We start from the raw sequence: 25,000 nt of genomic DNA, 5'->3' as shown, positions 1-25,000 counted from the left end.
CTGTGCAGGTCCACTGCGTGTGTTTACTTGTAGGTCGACGATGATATTTACCCAGGGCGTCGCACCACAGCATCGGTTGTCACTCCTCAACGCGTCCACGCAAGCCACGTTGGCTCCGTGTTATGGAGACAAGAGCCAGGGGGGAGTCCCTTGACTTCCTGACGCTCCAGAGGGTCTTGCTTCAGCGGGGGTGACAGGGAGACACATACACACACACACGTGGTCCGGCTTGGAACTTCTACTGCTGCTGCTGTTGCAGCTTCTGTTGCAAGGCGTTCATGTGTACCAAGAATGACTGATCACATGTCAGCATTTGACGGTGTATTTGTATAGTATCGCTGCTGACTGTGTGTGTGTGTGTGTGTGTGTGTGTGTGTGTGTGAGTGTGCTTGTGTGTGTGTTTTTGTGTGTGCGTGGTTGTGTGTGTGTGTGTTCGTGTTTGTTTGGGTGTGTGAGCGTGAGTGTGAGTGTGTGTGTGGTTAGTGTTTGAGTGTGTGCATGTGTGCGTGTGTTCGTGCGTGCATGTGTGTTTGTGTGTGTGCGTGTGTCTGTGAGTCTTTGTGTGTGTGTGTGTGTGTGTCAGCGCGTGTGTGTGTGTGTGTGTGTACACGTGTGCTTCAGCCACACATAGGCCGAAAGAAAGCTTTGAAAGAGGGAGGGAGGAAGCAGGAACAGGACAAAGTAATGGGGAGAAGCCGTCGGTGTGGTGGTAACAGGGTTAGCCATTAGGCCACCGGTGGGGGGGGGCTGCGTGGTTTTACGAGAACCCGATCCCTTCCCTCTGAACCTGCGTTTAGAGGTATCCCAGCACCTCCACTTAACGCTCCTGCCGAGGAAAAGATCGTCCATCGCCCATTAGTTAACATAGTTAACATACACTAGGAACCGTGAACCATATCACCGCCAATTTCAGCAAACCCTTCCATCGTCTCCTTTAGGACTGACGTTGAAATGATTTGATTCAACTTCAAAGCCAGGCAGGGGGCAGGGCCTCCCCTACACCTCCCCCTTTCATCCCCGTACCAGCCTGTACCAGCCTAGCATCCTGTGGCCCGCGATCCTCGTCTTGTTTTCAAAGGCTGAAAGATAAAGGAGAGCAGCCCTCCTCCACATCGGCGGCGGCGGGCGGGAGGGCCGAGATAAGGCTATTGGCTAGGGTCCATCCCCCCCGTTCTAGCGTTGCTTAAGACCCAACGCAACGGCTTTTAGTGTGGGATGCTTTTATTTATTTAACTGCATCCTGTCTCTTGTTTTAGGATTTACTGCTGTATTCAGTGTATGTATATATGTTTTTATTGATGCCGTATTTTAAATCTGTGTTTATCCTGCTTTTGACAGGTGCAATGCAAAAAGATAAAGTTGTTGCGATTATTATTTAGTCCAAAGCCCGTCAGGGAACACATTGGCGGGGCTATGCTGCCATAGTTGGGTGGTATATATGCAAGCGAGAAACAGAGTAGAGCAGTGGGCGGATGATGTATCAGAGTACAAAATCACAAAGCCTAAATGCTTCAACGTAAACGCTAAAGCTGTGACGGTTTGGTGACATGGGGTGAGGTCTGGAAGGCATTTCTGCCACGTCCTTGTGACAGGATCCAGTATGTGCGTGTTCTTACGTTGTCTGCAGTCAGGCACGCAATTTAAAAATGAACCGACTTTCGTGTGCCGTATGGACGGATGTTTGTATGGACATGTTTTTGCATGCCGATACATAAATATTTATGTATTTATGCATGTATTAATTTTTCGGCATGTATTAACTTTTTTGACATTTTAGAATCTCTCTCTCTCTCTCTCTCTCTCTCTCTCTCTCTCTCTCTCTATATTCAAAAAACTCAGCACGCCTTTCAGCACTTACTGATAATCAAATCAGTATAACATTGGATTACATAACATTACATTACAATCACGTTGGATATACAATTCTCCAATATGACCTCATCGTTGTAGGGTGTGATTTGAATTCCTGTCAAACATGCCTTTACTCTCTCCCCTTCTTCGATGTCAGACACAGACTACTCCTACTGCGTATCAGATCAGCACATTTTAATATTGTAGGCTTCCCTCCCGGAATCCCTTTGTTCTCTCCCATAGTTGCTAGACATGTGAGTTTGAGTGACAGCTGACATTGTAATAGCCTAATTACGTCATTTAACCTTTGGAGCTGGAGAGTGTTCAAGTCCCATTAACCGTTGATTGGGGTTGGGCAAAAACAAGAAGGAACCCCCAAACTCATGCCAAAGAGATTAGCCCAGGCTCTGTTGAAGACTTCAGGCAGATTGTTTGTAAATCCTCACGCCTCATAATAATCACCACCCTGACAGGTCAGAATGACTTGACTCGACTGATGATGGACTAGCATTTAAATAACACTAAAAGGGCACAACACAAACAAACAAAATGTCCCCTGAAGACTAATCTGATAATTATACACAAGGTAAGGTATGTAAGGTTTGTTTTGTAATAGCTGTTATTATGTCGATGAAAGGTGGCCATCACACTCGATGACCTTATGACCAAAATAGGAATAACAATGTTGTTACACTATTTGGTGGTTTTCTGGTGTGAAACCAAAAGAAAAATCACAAATCACATAATATCAGGTGTGTGGACAAACAGCCGCTGTTGGAATGCCTTGCTGTTCTCCATCCTGTGGCTGCGGATGACTCCTGTTCCCAAGGAGATGATGTAAAGCAGACGGGTCTTAGGGTCTGAGTGGACACGTGGTCGTGTTGCCCTGGGAGATGAGTGACACGCCAGGGGTGGGATAACGACCGGAGCACAGCCCTGAAGTACGACCCTAAACCCTAAGCTCAGGAGGTAGAGCGGGTTGGCTGGTAACCGCAAGGTTGCTGGTTCGATCCCCGGCTCCTCCTAGCCGAGTGTCGTGGTGTCCCGGAGCAAGACGCCTCCCCCTGACTGCTCCTGATGAGCTGGCTGTCGCCCTGCGTGGTTGTAGTAATATACTATGTATGTCTATGTAGAGAAAAAGCTGAAACCACATGAGTGAACGAAACCCATCTAAACAGACTCGAGCACACACAAGTTGATGTTTTTACCAACAATCGCTGAACTAGTGCAAGTGAATGAACACAGAAAACCAACACGATTGGTTATTAGTAACCTCCTCCTACCAATACTCTCTTTCAAAAGTAGTCAATCACACTTAACTCTGTAACATGTTTATTTAGTGGGATCCTTCATTTTGACGGATTGGTTGAATCAATATAGAAAAGGATTGGCACATGAAACATGGAAAGTGAATGAAGTTCACTTAAGCCAAGAAGTCTTGGCCTGTGCTAGCCAGTGTCGCAGTCGTCCTCTGTAATTCCTCTGCAGTGGCTCTCCTTCAGGAAAAGATGGACTCCAGCAATGGAGTAAATACTTAAATCAGAGGGAAGATAATTTCCTGCACGAGTCGTGTAAGGACAAGAGTCCAGGCATATTGAAACCATTACAGCACAGGGGGATGGGGGGGGTCACTGGGGTAGCATTTATCAAGCAAACATGAGGAGAAACATGTGTGGTGAAATCAGGACGCAGGCTGGGCTTGTTCGTTGGCAGAGGGACCACTAGCGTGTGAAGCATGCATCCTGTCACCGGAAGGAGGAGATTAGACAGTTGCATTACTCAAACCGCCGTGGAAACACAGTGGTTTTAAGAAGCATCTTAAAGGACAGGTAATAATAAAGAATACATTTAGGAACGATACAAAATGAAGTAAATAGGTTCAGAATTCCTGTATTTTCATATATGAACAGAATATTTATGTTAATAATAGGCCTATATGATATTTTGAAGATGGTTTATCATTGTGTGTGAGTGCAATGCCAATGTACATTGAGCCATCAAAGAAAGAAATTACCTCCTGCATTGTAAACCTTTCCTCAACCTCCATCTTGAATACCTCTCTGACCCTAAGGGCTTTGTCGGAGTGTCCCATCATGCAATTCCACACCTCCCACAGTGAATACAGTTTTCACCTGAAACCCATATGTCTAATTGTTTGCTAGTGACGTTGACAATGTTGTCCTTTGTTCAAACGGCGCCTCCAGCTACAGACCTGAGAGCACACATTACGTAACCAGCTGTTTTCCACCTTGTGTTTTTCTAATCTTAACCTCAATCTCGATGTTTGGCTTGATTGAACGACACCAGAATTAACCACAGTTCAAATCTTCCATTTGATGAATGACGCCTCTTTTTTTTGTTACATTTTACATTTAGGGCATTTAGCAGACGCTTTTATCCAAAGCAACTTACAACAAGTACATTTGTCAGAAGAAAGAGAAACACTATATCGCTGTCGGTACAGTAAGGATGTTCATAGAACCAAGTGCCAAGCACTAACAATTACTAGGTTAACCCATTCCCTGTACACAACATATATAGCTAGGATAAGATGCTACGCAATGCTAAGTACTATTTTTAAGTGCAAGGACGTAAAACATACAATAAGTGTGTAGATTAAGTGCCAGGACGTACGACATACAATAAGTGTGTACATTAAGTGCCAGGACGTACAACATACAATAAGTGTGTACATTAAGTGCCAGGACGTACAACATACAATAAGTGTGTACATTAAGTGCCAGGACGTACAATGGTCTTTTGCAGAAGATTTGATTCATAAATTGAAAAAGAAGTGGTTCTGGTGACATTATAAGATAACTGTCGCCCCATCACACTCTTCCTGACTACTCACAGCAGCACACAGGATCAGGCTGCTTTTCTGACTGGCTTTCTCCTCTGCAGCAAGCCATGGCCTCCAAGAGGAAAACATGCTGCCAGTGCCGCACATTCTGGGTGGCGGTTCTGCTGCTGGCCAGCATCTCCGCCATCATCACCGTCGCCGTCATCCAGACCGAGTGGAGGGTGCAGGAGTACAGCCTGGAGGTACACATCCCCCACGCACACACACACACACACACACACACTCACACTCACACACACATGCATGCAAATACACACACGTGTACTTACAGACATACACACACATGCACGCACACACATGCACGCACATACACGCACATACACTCACACACACCAACCCCATGCGTCTCTGCTTACTGTCCACCAAACACAGTGTGTGTGTGTGTGTGTGTGTATATATCTGTCTGTGTATTTGCTTGTGTGTGCGTCTATGTGTGTGTCCGTGTCCGTGTGTGTGTTCGTTTCCATGTGTATGTGTGTGTTGTGTGCGTGTGTCTGCGTGTCCATTTGTGTGTGTGTGTGTGTGTGTGTGTGTGTGTGCGAGTGCGTGTCCTTGTGTGTGTGGGCCTGTCAGCTATGAAGCAGGTCAATAGCGGGGTCAGGGTAAGAGGTCCGGAGGGCAATCAGCTTGACTTCCTGTCTTGTTGAGATAATGTACAGCGTAAACAGAGGGCCTGCAGTAGGGCTGAAGACAGCTGAGGAGAGAGAGCAGATGGCGGGGCCTGCTGCATTCTGAGATTGCCTGTTCTCCCTCCATAACGCTTCTTACTTCTACTGTGGTGGATGACATTCAGTCAGCCTTAAAGGGCTGATATTGTGCCACCAGGTGTAAGCGTGATAAGCCGTTACGAGCCGTTTGAAAATCTGCCTTTTCCTGTGTTTACATCACAAGCGGGCGCGTCCACCTAGATGCACGACGGATAGATGAGCAACGTTTGCTGCAGTCCACTGGGTCGGCTGGTAGACCGATCTATCCAGCACGCAGCTAGGTGGACACGCCCACTTGTGATGTCACTAAGGCACAGGGAATATTTTCAAAGGGCTTGCAATAAACCGCACACCTGGTGGCATTACATCACCCCTTTAACCTTTGACAGTCGAGGACGTAAAGAAACCTAAATGCAGACCACATGGTGGACCACCACGGTGAATGCTGTAGGAGCACAGCAACACTGCAGTCTCTTCATGTTCATCACAATGCACTGTTCTATGACTCTCCCCGTTTGGCCCTCGTCTGTCTGTCTGTCTCCTCCTCTGAATAAGTCCATGTCTCTGCCCCTCCCCCCCCCCCCCACAAACAAATCAGTGACTCCGCCCCTCTCCTCTCACCTTTCTAAAAAGGCTTTCCAGGCTTTCGTCTCACTTTCCTCACCTCAAAGTCCCTCTTTGTTCCCCTGGTTTTGCATTTAAATCATTGTTTTCTTTAAATCATTTGTTTTACCTGGATTGGTCGTATTTCATCTGGTTTTGAAGCGTGCCAAAAAGAGTGTCTGGAAAAAGCCCTTTAAAAAGCAAAGCGTATGCCCGGTGGTATTCTTAACGACCAGCCACCGTCTCCCCTCCTCTCAGTACGGCATCGTGGTCGACTCGGGTTCCTCCCGCTCCACCGTGTACCTCTACAAGTGGCCCGGCGAGAAGAAGAACGACACCGGCGTTGTGTCCGAGGTGCTCAACTGTAAAGTGGCTGGTGAGTTGATTTAGATAGACGGATACGTGCATACGACAGCCTTATTGACCTGCTTCTCCCGTTACACCGTTGAGTGTTGTGTATGGATTCACCTGAATCTTTTGCTGTCTGGAACACAACAAGGCCCTTTTCAAAACAACACCTTCAATACATACAGGAGGTCTTTTGTCTTAGTACTACGGTTCCCTGCCGTGGGCTTTAGGCTTTGGGTTGGCAGGGTGTCAGATCTGAAAGTCTGGGGGTGGAAGATAAAGGCCTTTAACGCTGTAATCCCACACATCAGATTGTAGATGAAGTCTGAGGGGAAGTCGAAGCTCATATCTGGGTCTCACTTTCTTTGCTACGGTAGAATATCTCCAAACAGGAAAGGAGGTGTGACCCCCCCCTTGCAGCACAGGGTTCTGGCCCAGGCTCCGTGCGCTCCCCCCCTCCCCCCAGACTTTCTGCTGGAACACACTAGGGGCCCTAGTTAGACGGTCTCAAATGCAGACGTGAAGCGCAAAGTCGAAGTAGCTTTGTGGGCGGTTCTATGGCGCTGTTGCTATTGTTATTGCTATTGTTATGTTGCAGTTCCGACCTGCCATGGCATGTCAAAATAGCAACACCAACTGCGCTATCCGCTAGTGCATTTAGACCAGGAATTAAATAGCACCAAGTATCATTTGCGCCGGAACACGCCCCTGCTTTTCGCCGACACGCCTCTCCAGGCGCAAGTGTAGTGGCGCCTGGTTGCTGCGGGGGAAAATCAGCTTTGCGCCGGGTGCAAACTAGCAACGATACATGTGTCGGTGTAGAAAGTCAATTGCGCTGGGTGCAAGATAGGGCCCTAGTACTGCTGGATAATCACAGATTATCATGCTGTGATCTCGACAAAGATACGTGTTGTAGCATGTTTAGCAAAAGCGAAATAATTAAAAACTTGCACTACTTGCACAACTTGTCAAATGTTGATGGGAGCTTGTCTTCGCGTCGCCAGGCGACGGCATCTCCGACATGCTGGTGGACGCGGAGAAGGACAGGAAGACGTGGGAGGCCTTCGCTGGCTGCATGCAGAAGGTCACAAACGAAATCCCAGTGGAGAAACGCCAGAAAACGCCCCTTTACCTGGGGGCCACTGCCGGCATGAGACTGCTGAAGTAACACAACCTATTTTCATTATTGTTATTAAAAAAGTAAAATCGAAATAGCATTCTTTAGTTTGAATATCTGTTCGTCCATGAGACCATTCAACTATGCATCAATTGATCATCCGAAAAATGAACACTTAATCAACATATAATACAACAATACAACGACGAATAGTTGTTTGAAGCCCTTATTTATGTATTCATCGTTCCGTTTTCTATTTGCCTGGCCGGGCTGTGCTGCTCCAGGACATGCTAACGCTAACTAGCATAAAGCCTTCAACAGCCGTTACAACCGCTCACTTTACAATCGCTCACAACAACCCCCTGACCGTGTCTCTAACCCTGTGTCCCTTTCTGATCCTCCCCCCAAGTCAAGTGGACACCAACCGATCGGACGAGGTCATCATCAGCCTCAAACAGTACCTCAAGTCCCTGCCCTTCACGTTCAAGGAGGCCACCATCCTGACCGGACAGGAGGAAGGTCTCTACGGCTGGGTCACGGTCAATTACCTCATGGGGAACTTTGAGGAGGTACGGTCACAGCCCAAACAAGGTGGCCATTGAAAACCACTGCACTTGCTTCATTTTGCCACCATGCATGGATTTTCAGAAGCCTTAGCCATGAATCAAATGAAAGAACAGTTTGCCCAGTACTATTACATCAACATTCACGATAATGATAACGTGATGGTCCGGTTCAATTTTATTTTATTTAATTTTGACCCACAGCCAGCAGGTATGTCTGTATTTATTGTGCGATGGGATGTTTTTGTTTCATGGCTAAAACCGAAGCTGGCTGTTTGTGTCTTCTCCTGATTTTGATACCTTCAGTATTTTCTTTAATCTAGAACACAGCATATTTGATGGCCCCAAAAACGGCAGACATTTCCATTTCAACGTAAACAAAAAGGCATGGCCTTCTCTAGTTCCAACCTGATATATGCAGGTTTTCACATTAGCGAAAACCTTTTTGTGTGGGCGTGTCGCTAGAGTCTCCGTTTTATTCTTGAGAAACGTTCTACTTCAGATTTTGTTTCAATGCAGTAAACAGCTGTGGCAGAAAACGTACAATATAAAACTTTTCCCAGTAAAACTACAGGACTGGTTACTAGTACTGGCAGCAGTTTTGCCAGTAAGGTAGGCCTACTGTTTATTTACAGTATTATCACTGTATCATCATATCAATACAGTAGATTACTGTTAGAATTTTGCTGTCAATTTACATCAAAGTGTTACAGTGTACATAACGCAGCTTTAACGCGGGGATCACCGTGGTGACCAGCGAGTGTCTCCCCCTCCTGCCCCCACAGAAGACCCTGTTGAACTCTCTGATCCATCCCACGGGGGTCAGCACCGTGGGGTCCATGGACCTGGGCGGGGCCTCCACCCAGCTCGCCTTCCAGGTGGGCGAGGAGCTGAAGGGGGAGGACTTCCTGCCCGTCCGACTGTACGGCTACGACTACAACGTGTACACACACAGCTACCTCTGCTACGGCAAGAACGAGGCAGAGAAGCAGATCCTGGACCGGGTAATCAAGGTACGGCGGGTCTCGAACCAAACACGGCTTGAACCACGGCTGTTTGTCCTTGGCTGATTTATAGTGTGTGTGTGTGTGTGTGTGTGTGTGTGTGTGTGTGTGTGTGTGTGTGTGTGTGTGTGTGTGTGTGTGTGTGTGTGTGTGTGTGTGTGTGCGTGTGTGTGTGTGTGTGTACGTATCTACGTGTAATGTTTGGTTTTACGCGTACGTGTGTGTGTGTGTGTGTGTGTGTACATAGTTTGTATGCGTGTGTACTTGTATGTGTTTATGCGTGCGTGTATGTGTGCGTGACATGGAGATGCATAGGGCATCTCTGCATTTAATACTATATGACCCTAAAATAAATCAGTTTCATGGTATTGGATTTTTGCCTGGACTGCACTCTGTTGAAGTCATTGTATGGAAAGTGTGAATAAGTGTGACGGATGTTTAGGCCGTAGGACTGTAGGGGCACGTCTGTGACAACGCAGATGCATTATGTGCTGGTTAAGAGCTCATGAGCACAACAAGTGTGAGTCCTTTCAGAGCGTCAACAGCGAAGAACGGTCCGGAATAATGCACCATGGCCGTCAGAGTATTGATCAGGGGGTGAATGCTGTGGAGACTGTCTGGGTGGAAAAAAGCATTATATGGAGAGAGATGGATTTGAAACAAAGACAGAGTTTGATACTTGATATGGTAGAGGGAGCAATACTATGAAAGCCGGGTCAAACTCTGCTGGCTCAGCAGGTCCTAAGTGCCTGAGTGTGACTTCAAGAGGCCCTGTTAATGTTAGGGTATAATCCAACCCAGTACTTTCTGCTTACATACACACATTGTTGTTTGAGGGGGGGTTGTTGTAAAAAGTAAAAAGCGTGAAATAACTTGTGTATGGAGGTTAAAGCACACTCCTTCACCGGTCATCCTTCCCTTGTTATTGGTTGTCTCGTCTTCTTAAAGGAAAACACTGGTCTGGGTTACCATTGTAACTGTCTCTGCTGGCTTCACCAAAACAACTAAAAACCTGTAATATATAATAATAGAATTTGTCCAAATGATGTCCTTGTACCGAGTCTGCCACAGAGCCTTTAGCGCCTGCCACACATGTAAACAATCGTTTTGGAAGAAATGTGTGTCGGTCGGTACAGAGTTTGTGGAGCAAAAAACGTTGAATCGTCATATAAGTACTTCTACAATACTACTACTATTAACTATACTCTTATCATCACATAGACAAACGCGCTATTTTGCCTTAGTCTTTACATTTGTGGCCGGCTCACGGGAAACTCTCAGAACGGGCAGAATGGGCTCAACAAAGCCATCTTTACAAACGCTACCGTGAGCAGATGTACTAGTGAAACCAGGAGAGACGTCACTAGGGTCTGATCCACCGACCGGTTCTCCCATAACCCTGTGGCTCCTCCCCGCCCCCCCCCCCCCCCCCCCCCCCCCCACCCCCCCCCCCCCACCCCCACGACGTCCCAGGCCTCCCCGGACCCCACCTACGTCCACAACCCCTGCTACCAGGAGGGCTTCGACGTGACCGTCAAGGCCTCCACCATCTACAACTCGCCCTGCACCAAGACGCCGGCCGACTTTGACCCTGACCAGGAGATCACCTTCGTGGGCAGGCCCGACACGGACAGGTGCCGGGAGCTGGTCCGCACGCTGTTCGACTTCACCAACTGCACGGCGCAGGGCTGCTCCTTCAACGGAGTCCAGCAGCCCCCGGTCCACGGGAAATACATGGTGAGGAGAGAATGCACTCACACACACAGGTGCACGCGCACACACGCACGCACACACACACACCCACGCGCACGCGCACGCACACCCACACCCACACCCACACACAAACAGACATATGGGAACACACACACGCGCACGTGCGCTTGCACACGCACAAGCACACACACAGGGACAAGAACAGACTCACACACTCACTCACTCACACAGGGACAAGAACAGACTCACACACTCACTCACTCACACAGGGACAAGAACAGACTCACACTCACTCACTCACACAGGGACAAGAACAGACTCACACACACTCACTCACACAGGGACAAGAACAGACTCACACACTCACTCACTCACACAGGGACAAGAACAGACTCACACACTCACTCACTCACACAGGGACAAGAACAGACTCACACTCACACTCACTCACACAGGGACAAGAACAGGCATGGGAGCATACTGTGGCAACCCGCCTCTGGGAGTGAACCCGCCTCGCTCGAATCAGCACACAAATCTCTTAGATGTTAAAGCCAACAACGGCCCGTTTAATCAAACTTAAAGTCTTTCTTGTAAAAAGAACTAAAAGATGATCGGGTGGCACAGCCACGACGGCTGGACTCTCCTTCCACTCCAGCCAAGAGAGAGCCCCGCATGGGTGTGGAAGCCTGCATCACGTTGATTGTGACGAGGCCGGGTTGCCACAGCACATAGACACACACACACACACACACACACACACACACACACACACACACACACACACACATATATACAGGGACAAGAACAGAAACATGGGAGCACACACACACACACACACACACACACACACACACACACACACACACACACACATACACACACACACACACACACACACACACATTTATAGCATGCACACACACACACACACACACACACACACACACACACACACACACACACACACACACACACACATTCATAGCATGCAGAGGATGACCCCTGACCCCTGTGACCTGGTGCTACTCCTGACCCCCCCAGGCCTACGCTGGATTCTTCTTCACGGCCAAGGCGCTGCGTCTGAACGGGACCTCTGAGCTGGACGCCTTCAACAGCACCCTGAGGGAGTTCTGCCACATCAACAAAACGCTTGTGAGTGGACTCAGTCAGCACCCACCTCTCTGGGGCCGGGGGGGGGGGGCACACAGTACAACTGTGGGACATTAGGTGGTGGCAGCAGCAGATCTCAAATATTATTTATGTTTTTCCGCTATTGTGACGCAGTGCTTTTTGCAGCTGCAACTGCTCAAAGATTGACACCAGGTTAAGTGCCTTTGCTTTAGTTCTGGTTTCGTTTGAGTGATGTTTTGACACAAAATACCTGTCTGGCTACCTACCAACCTGTGTGCTCACCACGCAAGGCGCGCATCTTCAACAAGCCTAGACAGACCTGGTGCTAAAGCTAGCTCATGTTCCTGTCGAGGGATGCCTGAGGGGGGGGAGTGAGGATTTATCCCATTGGATACTTTCCAAGCCTAGCTTACTCTGGCTGGTCTCTCTGAAATGCCTACTCCCAGCTTTAACTTTTTTGGTTTCACGAAAAAACGTGTGCATCATTTTATCGTGAATATTCCGGTGTTAGTTCCCAGGTTATTTGTACGTGCCAAACTGTGTTAATTGTGTGTTTGTTTGTGTGTGTGTGTGTGTGTGTGTGTGTGTGTCTGTTTTTGCGTCGTTCAGTTGAAGACGATGAGGACCGAGATCTCGGAAAGGTACCTGATCACGTACTGCTACTCGTCGCACTACGTCTTCACCCTGCTGGTCGACGGATACAAGTTCGACCCGGACACCTGGAAGAACATCAACTTCGCAAAAGAGGTAGGGAAACACAAAAGACGGCGTCACCTCCCGATAACAACACCAGTGAGGAGGAAGGAATAATGGACAATAAAGACGGAGTGTAGCGGTAGTACAGTTACATTTAGGGCATTTGGCAGGGGCTTTTATCCAAAGCAAAGTGCAACCGTCATGCACGCATTCACACGCCGACGGCGGAGTCCACCATGCAAGGAGACAGCCAGCTCACCGGGAGTCTTACTCAGGGACACCGCAGCGCTAGGAGGAGCTGGGGTTCCAAACTAGCAACCCTTTCGGTTGCAAGTCAACCCGCTCTGGTCGTGTTATTAACGTGAACATACGTTTTCTGGCCTCATTAGAAGTTGGAGCCTGAATGGTTTTGGATGAAATGGCTGCAGGGCCCCGACTGTCAGGGCCCATCATAATGACGGATGCCCCCCCCCACACCCGTTCAGCTGTCAAGCACACAAGCGGAGCTGAGGAAAACGCGCACAAGAAGACAGTGGACCAGTTATTCCTCTTGCTGGGGCCCCCGGGGGGATATGGAACGGCTTCTACAAAGGAGGTCCCTCAGACGTTATGAGTCATGACCTCCTATATCACAAACACAAAGCACGCAACCAGGGGCCGCAGTCTGTGCTTCAACGTCAATGTTTCCGCGGAATTTGTGGTTCGGGTTCTCCCTTTAATAAAAGAAAGAACGGTTTAATCGCTGGGAAACAAGGGATTCCCCCCCCGGTTTCGTGACAAAGAGACATTGCTGCTTGTGCTCTTTCATGTCTTGGAATGTGAATAATGACAGTTAGGTCGTCCATGTGAGGCACAAAGGAAAGACAGGCGAACGCCTGTTCGGTTTTCTAACTGAAATGAGTCATTGAGTCATACTCCACACTGTAAGATGAGCTCACTCTATAACCAGCGCTGTGTGTGTCGCCGCTGAGTCTTTCTTCGTCGAAGCTGATAATAGCGAGACGAACACATAGATACGAGCAGCGGTTTGCGGCTTGAGTGGTTTATTTGACTTGTCTTTTTACGGCTACCAAGAAAACAAACAAACATCACAAAATCATCTCAACACATCCGACCCAACTGTAATGTAGTTCAACAACCGCAACCGCCACTTCCACCACGGCTCCTTTAACGTCCTCTCTTGTCGCAGGTGGAGGGCACCAGCCTGGGCTGGAGCCTGGGCTTCATGCTGTCCATGTCCAACATGATTCCCTCGGACGCCAAGGAGATCCTTCCCATGTCCAACCCCGTCTTCGCCGGCCTCATCTTCCTCTTCTCGGCCATGATGATCATCACCGTGGTCTTCCTCTTCATCATGCTCATCCGCACATGCTACTGACCACACACACACACACACATACACACACACACACACACACACACACACACACACACACATCTCTCCCTGATCCGGAACCCTTACCCACTAAATCAGGCATGACATGGACAGGAAGAATTGTCTCTCCCCCCCCCCCCCCCCCCCTCCAGACAGCACTGCTGGTTGTGTTGCAGAAGCATGTGGTAAAAACTAGTTACTTACTGGGTACTGTATTTTTATTATTCAACACATCAAGATGTATATTTAAGTCAAGGCTTGGAATGAAATGCTTATACAAAGAAAAGGAAATAGTTGACAAGAATGAGTCTTTTAGTCAGAGTTTACAGTCTTAGCTTCGTGTTTGATTGCTCTTGCCTGGAACACGGAATGGAAGAGAGTACATTGTTCCATATAGGAGAAGAGGCATCAGTGCGTCAGTGAGCACTCCTCGATGGTTTGTAGCATGTACAGTTAGCTTGCGCTTTGGGGAGATGGAGTTGCTTTGAAGGAAACACGTGCACATGTACATACACACACACACACACACACACACACACACACACACACACACACACACACACACACACATGCACACACGTGGACACACACAGACACTCACACTCACACACAGGCATGCACACACACACACACACACACACACACACACAGGCACGAACACACCCACACACACACACACACACACACACACACACACACACACACATACAAGTGCACTAAATGTCTTTGTTTGTATATAGTTTCAACATTATATTTACATAGGGGAATTTTGTTTCATAATGTCCCATTTTCAATGTGTGTAGACAATGATATTCTTTGAGTACATGACAATCCATCTGCAACAACGACAAAACCGTCAGAAAAAAATATGCCCGTTTTTGTGAGCAGCACTTATATTTATAGAGCACAATTTGTTCAAAATGACAACCATTGTGTGGGTGCTTTTTAATTATTTGAATGAAGTTTGTTTTGTGGAAAAGGAGATTAAATTAAGACAACTGTATCTGCTCTGCTGTTACAGGGATTATATTTTATGAAATACAATTAAATCTACATTATGAGGTTAAAAGTTTAGGCCAGTTGTTACTTTATTTAAATACAACATACAGGATTGATTACTTTATTCATATGATCCAAATTGAAAGTTTGATCAAATACAAAAATAAATTCAGAGCAATATGAAGTATTCTGATAAACAAATAAATGCCTGATAAATAAATGTGCAATGTTGTGAGTCAGATAAACAATGGCATATCTCAGTCTCACAAAATAATGAGTCTGAAATACCTCTTTGATTTAACAGACACAAATTTATACAAATAATAAACTGTACTGAAACACAAGAACTAAATCTTGAGCATATTTATTATGTAAATGTTTGAATTTATGAATATCAACTGAGATGACGATTGCATGGTGTGGCTGGTTTTGGTAGTTATTAGGCAATCAATTGGGAATCATTATGAAACTGGCTCATGAAGATGTTGTTGGTCATATGCCTACTGGCCGGGATGCCAGGCGCGTTTTTGTACATTTTTGACTGTACATGTTCTATGTTATATAACAGTAGGTACTGTATATTGTTTTCATTTATTTTTTTACTTTATCACTTTAGATCAACGAGTAGAGAAGAGTGCTTTAAGAAAGATATCAACAATTCATCAGCACCCACCCATTGTTAATATCAGACTTCATTCGGGATTTAATTGACTTATGTGATCGATTTTTATGATTGTGTAGTACAGCGACCTGTAGTGATAAGTCGGCAAAACGCAGAACAAAAACCGCCCGACCGGTGTGCTTTTAAACCTTTTTTTATTGAAAGACTTAAAAAAAAAAGAAACAAGTGACAAACAAACTACAGCAACATCCACTTGTTCTACAGACACTCTCAGAATCACAATTTGAAAGACATGGGAGGCATATGACCGAAGCAAATAAAAAAATATCATCAAAGTATTTCTGTGGCAACTTTTTTTTTTTTAAGAGCTGTACAAAAGGTTCTCATAAATACTCCTCTACTTTTTTCCCCCCAGCTTATCTTTAACTTGTTTACTTTTCCTTGTCAGTCAATAATTTATCCCCCAGAAGAGTTCCACTGCTCCTGCTTGATTTTGGTTGAACTGTTATGCATTTATTTTTCTCGCGATACATATTCTAGTCTTTTTGCTAAGGGCCAATGGGACAGATGGGCGGGTCCCGATGGGCGTGGCCTAGCAGACAATCAGGTCTCTGTTTCAACTGCACAAAAGAACACTTGAACCTTCAGGTGTCACCACCCCACAGCCAGCCATGTACACGTACACACACATGGAGTATGTGATGATACACACACATGATGTCATCCATGAATCAACGTATACGGACCATGCTTTACACGAGAGGTAACGGTCAGACAATGTGGTCGCTTTTATGTGTGCATTTCCATTCTTCTGAAGAGACACATTAGCATTTGTGTGTGTGTGTGTGTGTGTGTGTGTGTAAGTTATTAGGGGAATCCTCTCTTCTACGTGAAACAGTCCACACACTCCTCCGCTATTGACCTCCCTATACTGAATCGCGTTAATAGCAGCGTGGACAACAGAAAAAACAACTAAAGTAAGAACATCTGAAGGAAAGTAATAAAGAAGAGGCAAAACGAAGATAAAAAATATGTTTTTCTGCCTATCCTGGATTTTGTTATACCACACAGAGGACAATGCCATAAAAAAACAAAAACAAAAAAGGGTGCAAAACAAGATATTTGAAGAGAATCTCTTGCAGGCAGCGTCCAATGAAACTAGGAGGCCAGGGCGTATCTGATGGTGTGAAATTGTCAAGACGTATGCAAAAGATCCAATTATTCAGGTGTGCCGCTCTGCTAAATCTGCATTTTGAGAAGCAGAATTCGTTACCAACTTCCAACAGAATCAATTGAACTTCGACTTTTATACGCAAATACATGCGCCACGTACATATGTCATTTTATAATATATTAATTTCAGTAATTGCTCACAGGGTAAAAACGTTTTGACATTAGGCCTGATCTCTTTAGTGTGTGTATAGAGCGCCTGCCTGGGGGGACACACGCGACGGCCCACTCCTACCGTGGCCTCTATGCTGGTGCGTTCCCGTCATGAGACAGACCCACATGGGGGACGGGGCTTACGATCAGTCGGTCAACAGTAAGTGGTGTCAGTGGGCAGTCACACAGTTCTGGATTAAGCACATTAATTTGAACGAAGCTCGATTTTCCTCACCCCGCCCCGATAGATTCAAAAGAAACACGTTTCTCGCTGAAGAGCACCTGTGGTTCGTTTAGCCACCCGGACACGAGGCTATGGAATAACGTTGCCAGGGAAACATTGCCGGGTGGCCGCAGCAGCACAGCATGGGGTGTCTATGAAGGTACGGTTTACATCTGGTTGAAGCCCCAGGTGATGGGTGTCTCCCCCGCCGCCAGTCAAAACACATAACATGCCAATAACATGATGATAACAGGTCTTGTCGTCAAGTTGGAGTCATTGACAGTCTCACTGTTTCGCTGGCAGAAAAGAAATCGACCAAAAAAGTGTTGTTTCTTGATCTTTGGTATAAAACACGTCACATACATCGGTTTGACTGATCCCCTACAAGGATTTCCCTGGAACATTTCGATTTTGAAACCATTTTGACCGCCCAGTTCATAAGTAAAACTATAAACAAACCAATGCGATGATCAAACCAGCTGAGCTGCATTTCACTGAGGCAGGAGTCTCCTTTTCCCTCTTACATGTCTTTCCGAGCTCTCAAAGTGTACTGTACAACATATTTTTTTTTTACTTTGCCTCATACAAATAGAGCCTTATCCTGTACAGTTTTATTTTTCACCTCTGTGGCTCACTCTTTCTTTCTGGTTTTGAACACATTTCAACCAGTTTGAGTTTCTTCCCTCACCCCCAAATCCACGAAAATTAAGGCAATAAAGATTTAACATTTAGATTCTATAAAACAACAAACAAATAACCCTCAAAAAAGGTGTAAATGATGTAGCTGAATATCAAAGGAAGACTTTTTTTTTCTCTCTAGACTTTACTCGACTGTTTGTAATTTAAAAAAAGTCTGAATCTACCTGCACATTCAAATGTTAGCTTTTTTTTTACTTCCTGTACAGCTTGTCAGTCTGTTCCCGCCCATTTCCTGTCCCCCATCGGAGGTCAAGTCGGGTCTCAAATTGAGAAAACAAAAGTTACACCCCCCGAGCCCCAAAGAATCTTTAATTTTCATGATGTTTTGTCCTCAGAGTTCAGTGGCACATGGATGGGTTTATTTGTATTTTTTATCTTTTTTTTATTTATTCATAGATTTTTATTTGTATTTTTCTTCGATGACTGTGCAAAGTGGAAGCATTCCGTCCCTTAGTGTTGTCCGCCTGTCTTTCCTGTTAGTTTTCTGCTCTGCAACCAAAGCAGAGTCCCTCTCTCACGGCAATGCTGTGTGGGGGTTCCTACTCATCTTGGGTTTACCTAGACACAGTCCAGAGGAGAGATCAACAGAGACCAAGGAGACACCAGCGGGTTAAAGGGTGATGCAGAAACCAGTCAAAAATATATTTCTATTCTATATATTAAAGGGGTGATATTGTGAGTGTGATTAACCATTACAAGCAAGTTTGAAAATCTGCCTTTTCCCTGTGTTTTAGTGAGATCACAAGTGGGCAACATTTGCTGCAGTCCACTGGGTAGGCTGGTAGACTGATCTATCAAGCGTACAGCTAGGTGGACACGCCCAAAACACAACGGCTTGTAACGGCTGATCACACTCAACGCCTGGTGGCATAATATGACCCCTTTAACGTTAATGACACAGATTGATAATAAATAATAATTGGCGATAAAAGACAGATTGAAAAAGAAACCCGGATTGAAAATCAAACCCAGAGAAAGAGAGCGAGAGAGAGACCCAACCAACAACAACAACAACAACAACAACAACAACAACAACGGCCTACTTTCAGCTTCAGCCAATCAAAGTCACGCCGATTAACGAAAAATCGCTTTCATCAATCAGCACCGTTGACTTCAACACTACAGTACATGCGTGACGTAAAACAATAAGCCGTAACATTGTCTCCACGTCATCGTCTCAGGCAAGCACATGGAGAGACGTGAAAAACACAAAGTAAAGGCGCGCCGCGCCTTTACTTTGAAGGTGTCACTCACTTGGTCTGTTGGTAGGCGTAGGCGGCGTGCTCCCCGCCGCCGTCCACCGCCAGCGCCTGCTGTCCGCCGGAGTCCTGCGAGGACTGGGGCGCCGTCTGCGGAGAGGCGTCCGTCACCAGGCCCTGTGGAACGCCACAAAACGGTCACTCCCCCCTTTGCCGTGTTACCGCATCCGCTCTCGGTTCCGGTACACGTTGGGTCGTGATCTCAACACCGCCCCCCTTGTGTACACGTTAAAGGTGACTATTATGCCACCAGGTGTGAGTGGGATTGGCCGATAACCGTTTTTGAAAATCGGCCTCTTCTGACATCACAAGTGGGCGTTGTCCACCTAGATGTACGACGGATAGATGAGCAACGTTTGCTACAGTCCACTGGGTCGGCTGGTAGACCGATCGATCCTGCACACGTCTAGGGGGACGCGCCCACTTGTGATGTCAGAGAGTCAAAGAGGGGGGTTTTCAAAACCCCTTGTAGCGGCTAATCACACCCACGCCTGGCGGTGTAATATGTCACCTTTAAAGTGACGTGGCCGCTGTCTGGATGACTAAACCATGTAACCACTGTTTTGCTGTTGATTTTGTGGTGGGGCTGTGCAGGTGTTACCTCCACGGAGATGGCGGTGGCGGGCACGGCAGTGTACTGGGGGATGTAGGTTCCTTGCATAGGAGCAGCAGCTGCGGCCGTCATGTACTGCACACAGGTGGCGGTTAGGTGAGGTTAGGGACACAGAGACAAAAGCAGAGGCACGGTGGACACCAGGCAGAGATCTGTTTACAGAGACCGATGGCACAAAGACTTACCCTCGAGTTGATGTTTGCCATTCCCCTGCATTCTTTTTTTAACAAATAATTCAATTGCCTGTCGGATTTGTATTCTGTTTCCATGTGACTCTTAGTCACGCACTTAGTCACGCACAGACGCACAGACAGACAGACAGACAGACAGACAGACAGACAGACAGACAGAGAGAGACAGACAGACAGACAGAGAGAGAGACAGACAGACAAACAGAAGGACAGACAGACAGAGAGAGACAGACAGGGACAGACAGACAGACAGACAGACAGACAGACATGCCGACTCCTCCGGCTGCTCTGCCGGCAGAGCAGTCCGCATACGACCGAGAGGAACAATGGAGCGTCGGAGAAATTATATGGAACAGAAGTGAACTGACAGCTGTCTGCTGAAACATCGCTTTCTCCTCCATGTCGCGTTTCAATCTGGACTTCAGAGAGTCAAAGCCAAAGTTAATTTCCCCCAATTCCTTTTGCCCATTGGCGAGATAAACCCGACTAGGAGTCTTTACTTGTTGTGGAAGTACCCGAGAGTCTGAGAACCCGACGCAGTCTGTAAGATTCATATCAGAGAATACCCCCGTCAGTTCGGCCGCAGCGCAATGAATGAATAAAGATCGTAGTTATTTTACAACCTTGTTGATGAGCAACATTTAGAAAAACATGGACTTTTAATTCAGCCTTGGGTTAAATCGAAGCGTAGTGTGTACTGAATGCACGTTGATGATGATACACTCCTTATAGGGGGTAACTACATTGGCACGACACCGGCTTCCTTCATCTTCTGCGCCAGCTTTTTAAATAAATCGCCGACCCAAAGTGAGTTGACAGCTGTCTGCTGAAAACATCTCTCTCCCACCGGAGCAGCCCCTCCACCGCCCGTCTGTATACATTCCCCGCCGCATCGCAAGGAATGAATAAAGATCGTAAACACGTCGGGAGAAAAAAACTTTTATTTTGACAGATGTGCCCGAAGTTACTACTTTACAACCTCGTTGATGACCCACGTTTAGAAAACATGTACTTTTAATTCAGCCTTGGGTGAAATGGAAGCGTAGTGTCCGTGTGTTTCCACCTTTAATGAATGCATGCCATGCGCGCTCCCGCGGCCGGGACACAAGGGGGTAACTACATTCACCGGCTTCCTCCATCTTCTGCGCCACTTTTTAAAATAAATCGCCGTTTCTTGTTATCCCTTATCCGACGGCGGCGGTGACAACAACAAGACTATCGTCTCCTTCTACTTCCGGCTCACGGCCCCGGGAAAAGATCTCGAGCATGCGCAGAATGCAAATCAACGCACAAGCCAATTCGATTGGCTACATGCACGCTTAGCTCGACTATGAATCGCATTATCTAGGGGTCTTAACTCGACTATGAGTAAGCCAATTCGATTCGAGTATAGCTCGACTAAGGTGTATACATGCATCTTAGTAATCCAATCATAGTTGGACTAAGCCAATAAATCGACTTTCTTGAGTGTCATGTAAACGCACTGACTGACTGACAGACAGACAGACAGACAGACAGATGGCAGACAGACAGACAGACAGACAGGACTGGCAGAGGGGACTCACGGTGCCGGAGGTACCCATGGAGAGGTGGTTCATCTGCTGGGTGAGGGGCGCCATCAGGCTGGAGGGCTGCAGGGACAGACTGGAGTCAATGGCTGCCGACGGGGCGATCACAGCACCCTACATGAGAGGAAGAGAGAGAGAGAGGCAGAGAGAAGAGAGAGAGAGAGAGAGAGAGAGGGGGAGAGAGAGAATGGAGAGAGAGAGAGGGGGGGAGATAATGGAGAGAGAGAGAGTGAAAGAGAGAGAGAGGGAGAGAGAGAGAGAGAGAGAGAGAGAAAGGGTGAGAGAATGGAGAGAGAGGGAGTTGGTTTAATCATAGAGTGTATAAAAGACAATTTAAACCATTCACACATGACCTACTTCACTTCAATATGTTTGAAATAGGTGTGTGTGTGTGTGTGTGTGTGTTTGTGTGTGTGTGTGTTTGTTAGAGTGCGGAACAGGCCCGCGTCCGACACAGTTAAAGTCTATTGTTTCTCATACTAATACACGTTTGCGTTTTTTTTCTTTATCAAACAACTGCAAGGCATTTGGAAATGTCAACAGATGAGCGAACAAGCGAGTTAAGCGAGCACTCTCTTGTGCTCGCTGTTAACGCGCGCTTGTTGCTCAGCATCATAACCAATTGAAATTCACATAGGCCCACAACAAAGGCCACGATAACGATCAGTTCCACAAAATGACACGAGAGGTTGTGGGGTTCTGTAGGACAGGTAGCCTGTGAAACCCAAATGAACACGAGTGTCCCGAGCAACGGCAATGAACGCTTACACAAAAGCAACGGGCCACGCCAACTCCAACGCCTTATCACGCAGATGTGACCGGGCCCGACCCCAACCCGAGAGTCATTTCTAAATATTTATCCAAACCCGACCCGAGTACCGTCAGGCTCGGGTCGGGTTTCCATGCTCAAGTGTGTGTGCTTGCACGTGTGCGTGTGCGTGTGCGTGCGTGTGCGTGTGTGTGTGTGTGTGTTGTTGTCCAGTGGGCCTGCCAGTGGATTGGCAGTCCTCTAGCTCTGTTCTTACTTGTAGTGTTTGTAGGACAGTGTAAACAGTCAAGCTATAATCTCGTCCTCCAAGACGCCCACACTGACAACACACACACACACACACACACCGCCGCACAGCACCAACCAGACACTTGCACGGTCGCTCTATCGATTTCCACCACAAGTCTGTCTGTTACAGTAGAGACATGAGTGTGTCTGTTACAGTAGATTCATGAGTGTGTCTGTTACAGTAGAGTCATGAGTGTCTGTTACAGTAGAGTCATGAGTGTCTGTTACAGTAGAGTCATGAGTGTGTCTGTTACAGTAGAGCCATGAGTGTAGGACAGACTGTCACTGTGTCTGTTACAGTAGAGACGGACTGTCACTGGGTCTGTTACAGTAGAGACGGACTGTCACTGGGTCTGTTACAGTAGAGTCATGAGTGTGTCTGTTACAGTAGAGTTGTGAGTCTGTCTGTTACAGTAGAGTCATGAGTGTGTCTGTTACAGTAGAGTCATGAGTGTGTCTGTTACAGTAGAGTCATGAGTGTGTCTGTTACAGTAGAGTCATGAGTGTGTCTGTTACAGTAGAGTCATGAGTGTGTCTGTTACAGTAGAGCCATGAGTGTGTCTGTTACAGTAGAGCCATGAGTGTCTGTTACAGTAGAGTCATGAGTGTGTCTGTTACAGTAGAGCCATGAGTGTGTCTGTTACAGTAGAGTCATAAGTGTGTCTGTTACAGTAGAGCCATGAGTGTCTGTTACAGTAGAGTCATAAGTGTAGGGACAGACTGACACTGAGTCTCTCCCATGACAACGACGATTCTCCTGCTGCCAGTTAAGACACGCCACCGCCACTCATGGGAATACTCACTCAACTGAGATCACACACACAATACACAGACAAGCATGCATGCATGCATATGCACTGGCACACAGACACATGCAGTGAGATCAAACTCACACACACACAAACACACATGCCCTGAGATCGCACACACATGCATGCACACATTTCTTGTTACTGATTCATACACTGCCTAACACACACATGCGAATAAACCGTGATACACATACTGACATATTCACACAAACGCACACACACACACACACACACACACAGACACACACACACACACAAACACAGACAGACAGACGCAGAACTTAACACCACTTCAGACCACACTGGGCTCCGTGCCTCGCGTTGGATCCAGGTAATGTTTTCCTTTTCCTTCCCCGACCGCTCTATCCCGACAAGCGTGACGACAGACCATGAAAAGCTTTTTTGCATATTTAGACAGCCCCTCGAAAAGAACAAGTCAAACAAAACCACCAACACACACACACACACACACACACACACACACACACACACCCACACATGCGTGTGGGTGTGTGTGTGTGTGTGCCAGCTTGTTTGCCAACGTGTTGTCAGCGGTTCAACAGCCACACCGTGCCATATGAGGAGAGACGCCACGTTAATGGAGGAGGATTATTATTAATCTGGGTTCTCATGAGGTCATGGTGTTCTGGTTGGAAGTCCAGACACCCGCACCCCACACACACCTACTCACACGCAGAGAGTGTGTTTTAGTGTTTTAAGCCTGTATTTGTAGTTGTGTGCAGTGTTTACCATGGCGAGGCTGGCCGTCGGCCTGTGATGTTGACACACGTACACACCCAAAGGGCTTTTATTGAACTATCCCAGGGTGAAAGAGATGAGGGATGCTGTGGAGGCCGCTAACTGCCCTAATGTTATTCAGTGTAAAAGCTGTTGAACTTTGTATAGAGGTAAATATACAGAGTTGAATTCATAACATTTAAGTGTTGTTGTTTAAAACTAACAAGGTCATCTGAATGTATTTGTTTTGGTTTCTCCTCTTTGAAATACAAATAAGGCATTTTAAGTTGTACCATTTCAAAACAGGACTTCACTATTTTTTTTCCTGATGCTCACTAATTCAGATATGTTTTAAAAATATAATGTTTATTACTCATATTCAAGTTGACAAACTATGGATCCAAAATAAGCATATTCAAACTCTTAAACTCATAAATATTGTAAATCATCAATGTTAATTAACGAAATTGGGCATCAACTGATATTATGACACAATTTATGCATTTAATATTATGCCGATATAATTGGAAATGTAAATTAGGCAGACATTCTCAAAAAAGGGGTGATTGTCATGGGTTAAAATAACTGGACCAGATAATTAAATAAGTAAAAAGTCTATAGTTATTACCCCTGAGGGGAAGAGCAGCCATTTTAGCTGTTTTACTGGTTTAGAACCCCTGTGCTTACTGAGCTCTGGGTTTGAATATACACAGGATTTTTCTTTGATCACATGACTTACAGACCGCACCCTGGTAGGGCAGCAGTGTGTTAGATTGCATTCAGTCTTGATTGCTGAGCCTGTTCTTGGAATACCCTGCTTCTTTAGTCAGTATTTTTATCGCTCAAAATTTGTTATCCGTATTTT

The 25,000-nt window shown here is 46.5% G+C and overlaps 2 protein-coding genes across 3 annotated transcripts in view; one reads left to right on the top strand and one right to left on the bottom strand.

The window, feature by feature from the left end:
* entpd3 (ectonucleoside triphosphate diphosphohydrolase 3) overlaps nucleotides 1–14,090 on the top strand; it is a 14,187-nt gene extending 97 nt beyond the window's left edge. The window contains exons 2-10 of the mRNA XM_084471561.1: nucleotides 4,756–4,896; nucleotides 6,283–6,400; nucleotides 7,377–7,536; nucleotides 7,899–8,058; nucleotides 8,838–9,065; nucleotides 10,530–10,793; nucleotides 11,811–11,921; nucleotides 12,510–12,647; nucleotides 13,786–14,090. Coding sequence (XP_084327687.1) covers nucleotides 4,762–4,896; nucleotides 6,283–6,400; nucleotides 7,377–7,536; nucleotides 7,899–8,058; nucleotides 8,838–9,065; nucleotides 10,530–10,793; nucleotides 11,811–11,921; nucleotides 12,510–12,647; nucleotides 13,786–13,974 — 1,503 coding nt within the window. The 5' untranslated portion in view covers nucleotides 4,756–4,761 and the 3' untranslated portion in view covers nucleotides 13,975–14,090. The remainder of the gene's footprint in view (nucleotides 1–4,755; nucleotides 4,897–6,282; nucleotides 6,401–7,376; nucleotides 7,537–7,898; nucleotides 8,059–8,837; nucleotides 9,066–10,529; nucleotides 10,794–11,810; nucleotides 11,922–12,509; nucleotides 12,648–13,785) is intronic.
* A 1,700-nt stretch (nucleotides 14,091–15,790) lies between these two features.
* Nucleotides 15,791–25,000, bottom strand: part of rbms3 (RNA binding motif, single stranded interacting protein) — a gene marked incomplete at its 3' end in the record, with an annotated part of 122,804 nt that continues 113,594 nt past the window's right edge. Inside the window, exons 11-14 of one of the 2 annotated variants that reach the window (XM_084471253.1) lie at nucleotides 21,526–21,642; nucleotides 19,758–19,844; nucleotides 19,152–19,273; nucleotides 15,791–18,455 (exon numbers count right to left, since the gene is read on the bottom strand). In XM_084471253.1, coding sequence (XP_084327379.1) covers nucleotides 18,452–18,455; nucleotides 19,152–19,273; nucleotides 19,758–19,844; nucleotides 21,526–21,642 — 330 coding nt within the window. Of the gene's footprint in view, nucleotides 18,456–19,147; nucleotides 19,274–19,757; nucleotides 19,845–21,525; nucleotides 21,643–25,000 lie in introns of those variants that run through there. The other variant, XM_084471254.1, reaches the window with a different exon arrangement.

This window comes from Micromesistius poutassou, assembly GCF_964030765.1.
Source record: "Micromesistius poutassou genome assembly, chromosome: 8".
Taxonomy (NCBI): domain Eukaryota; kingdom Metazoa; phylum Chordata; class Actinopteri; order Gadiformes; family Gadidae; genus Micromesistius; species Micromesistius poutassou.
The sequence above is the reverse complement of the archived record's forward strand: the minus strand, read 5'-3'. Positions and strand labels throughout refer to the sequence as shown.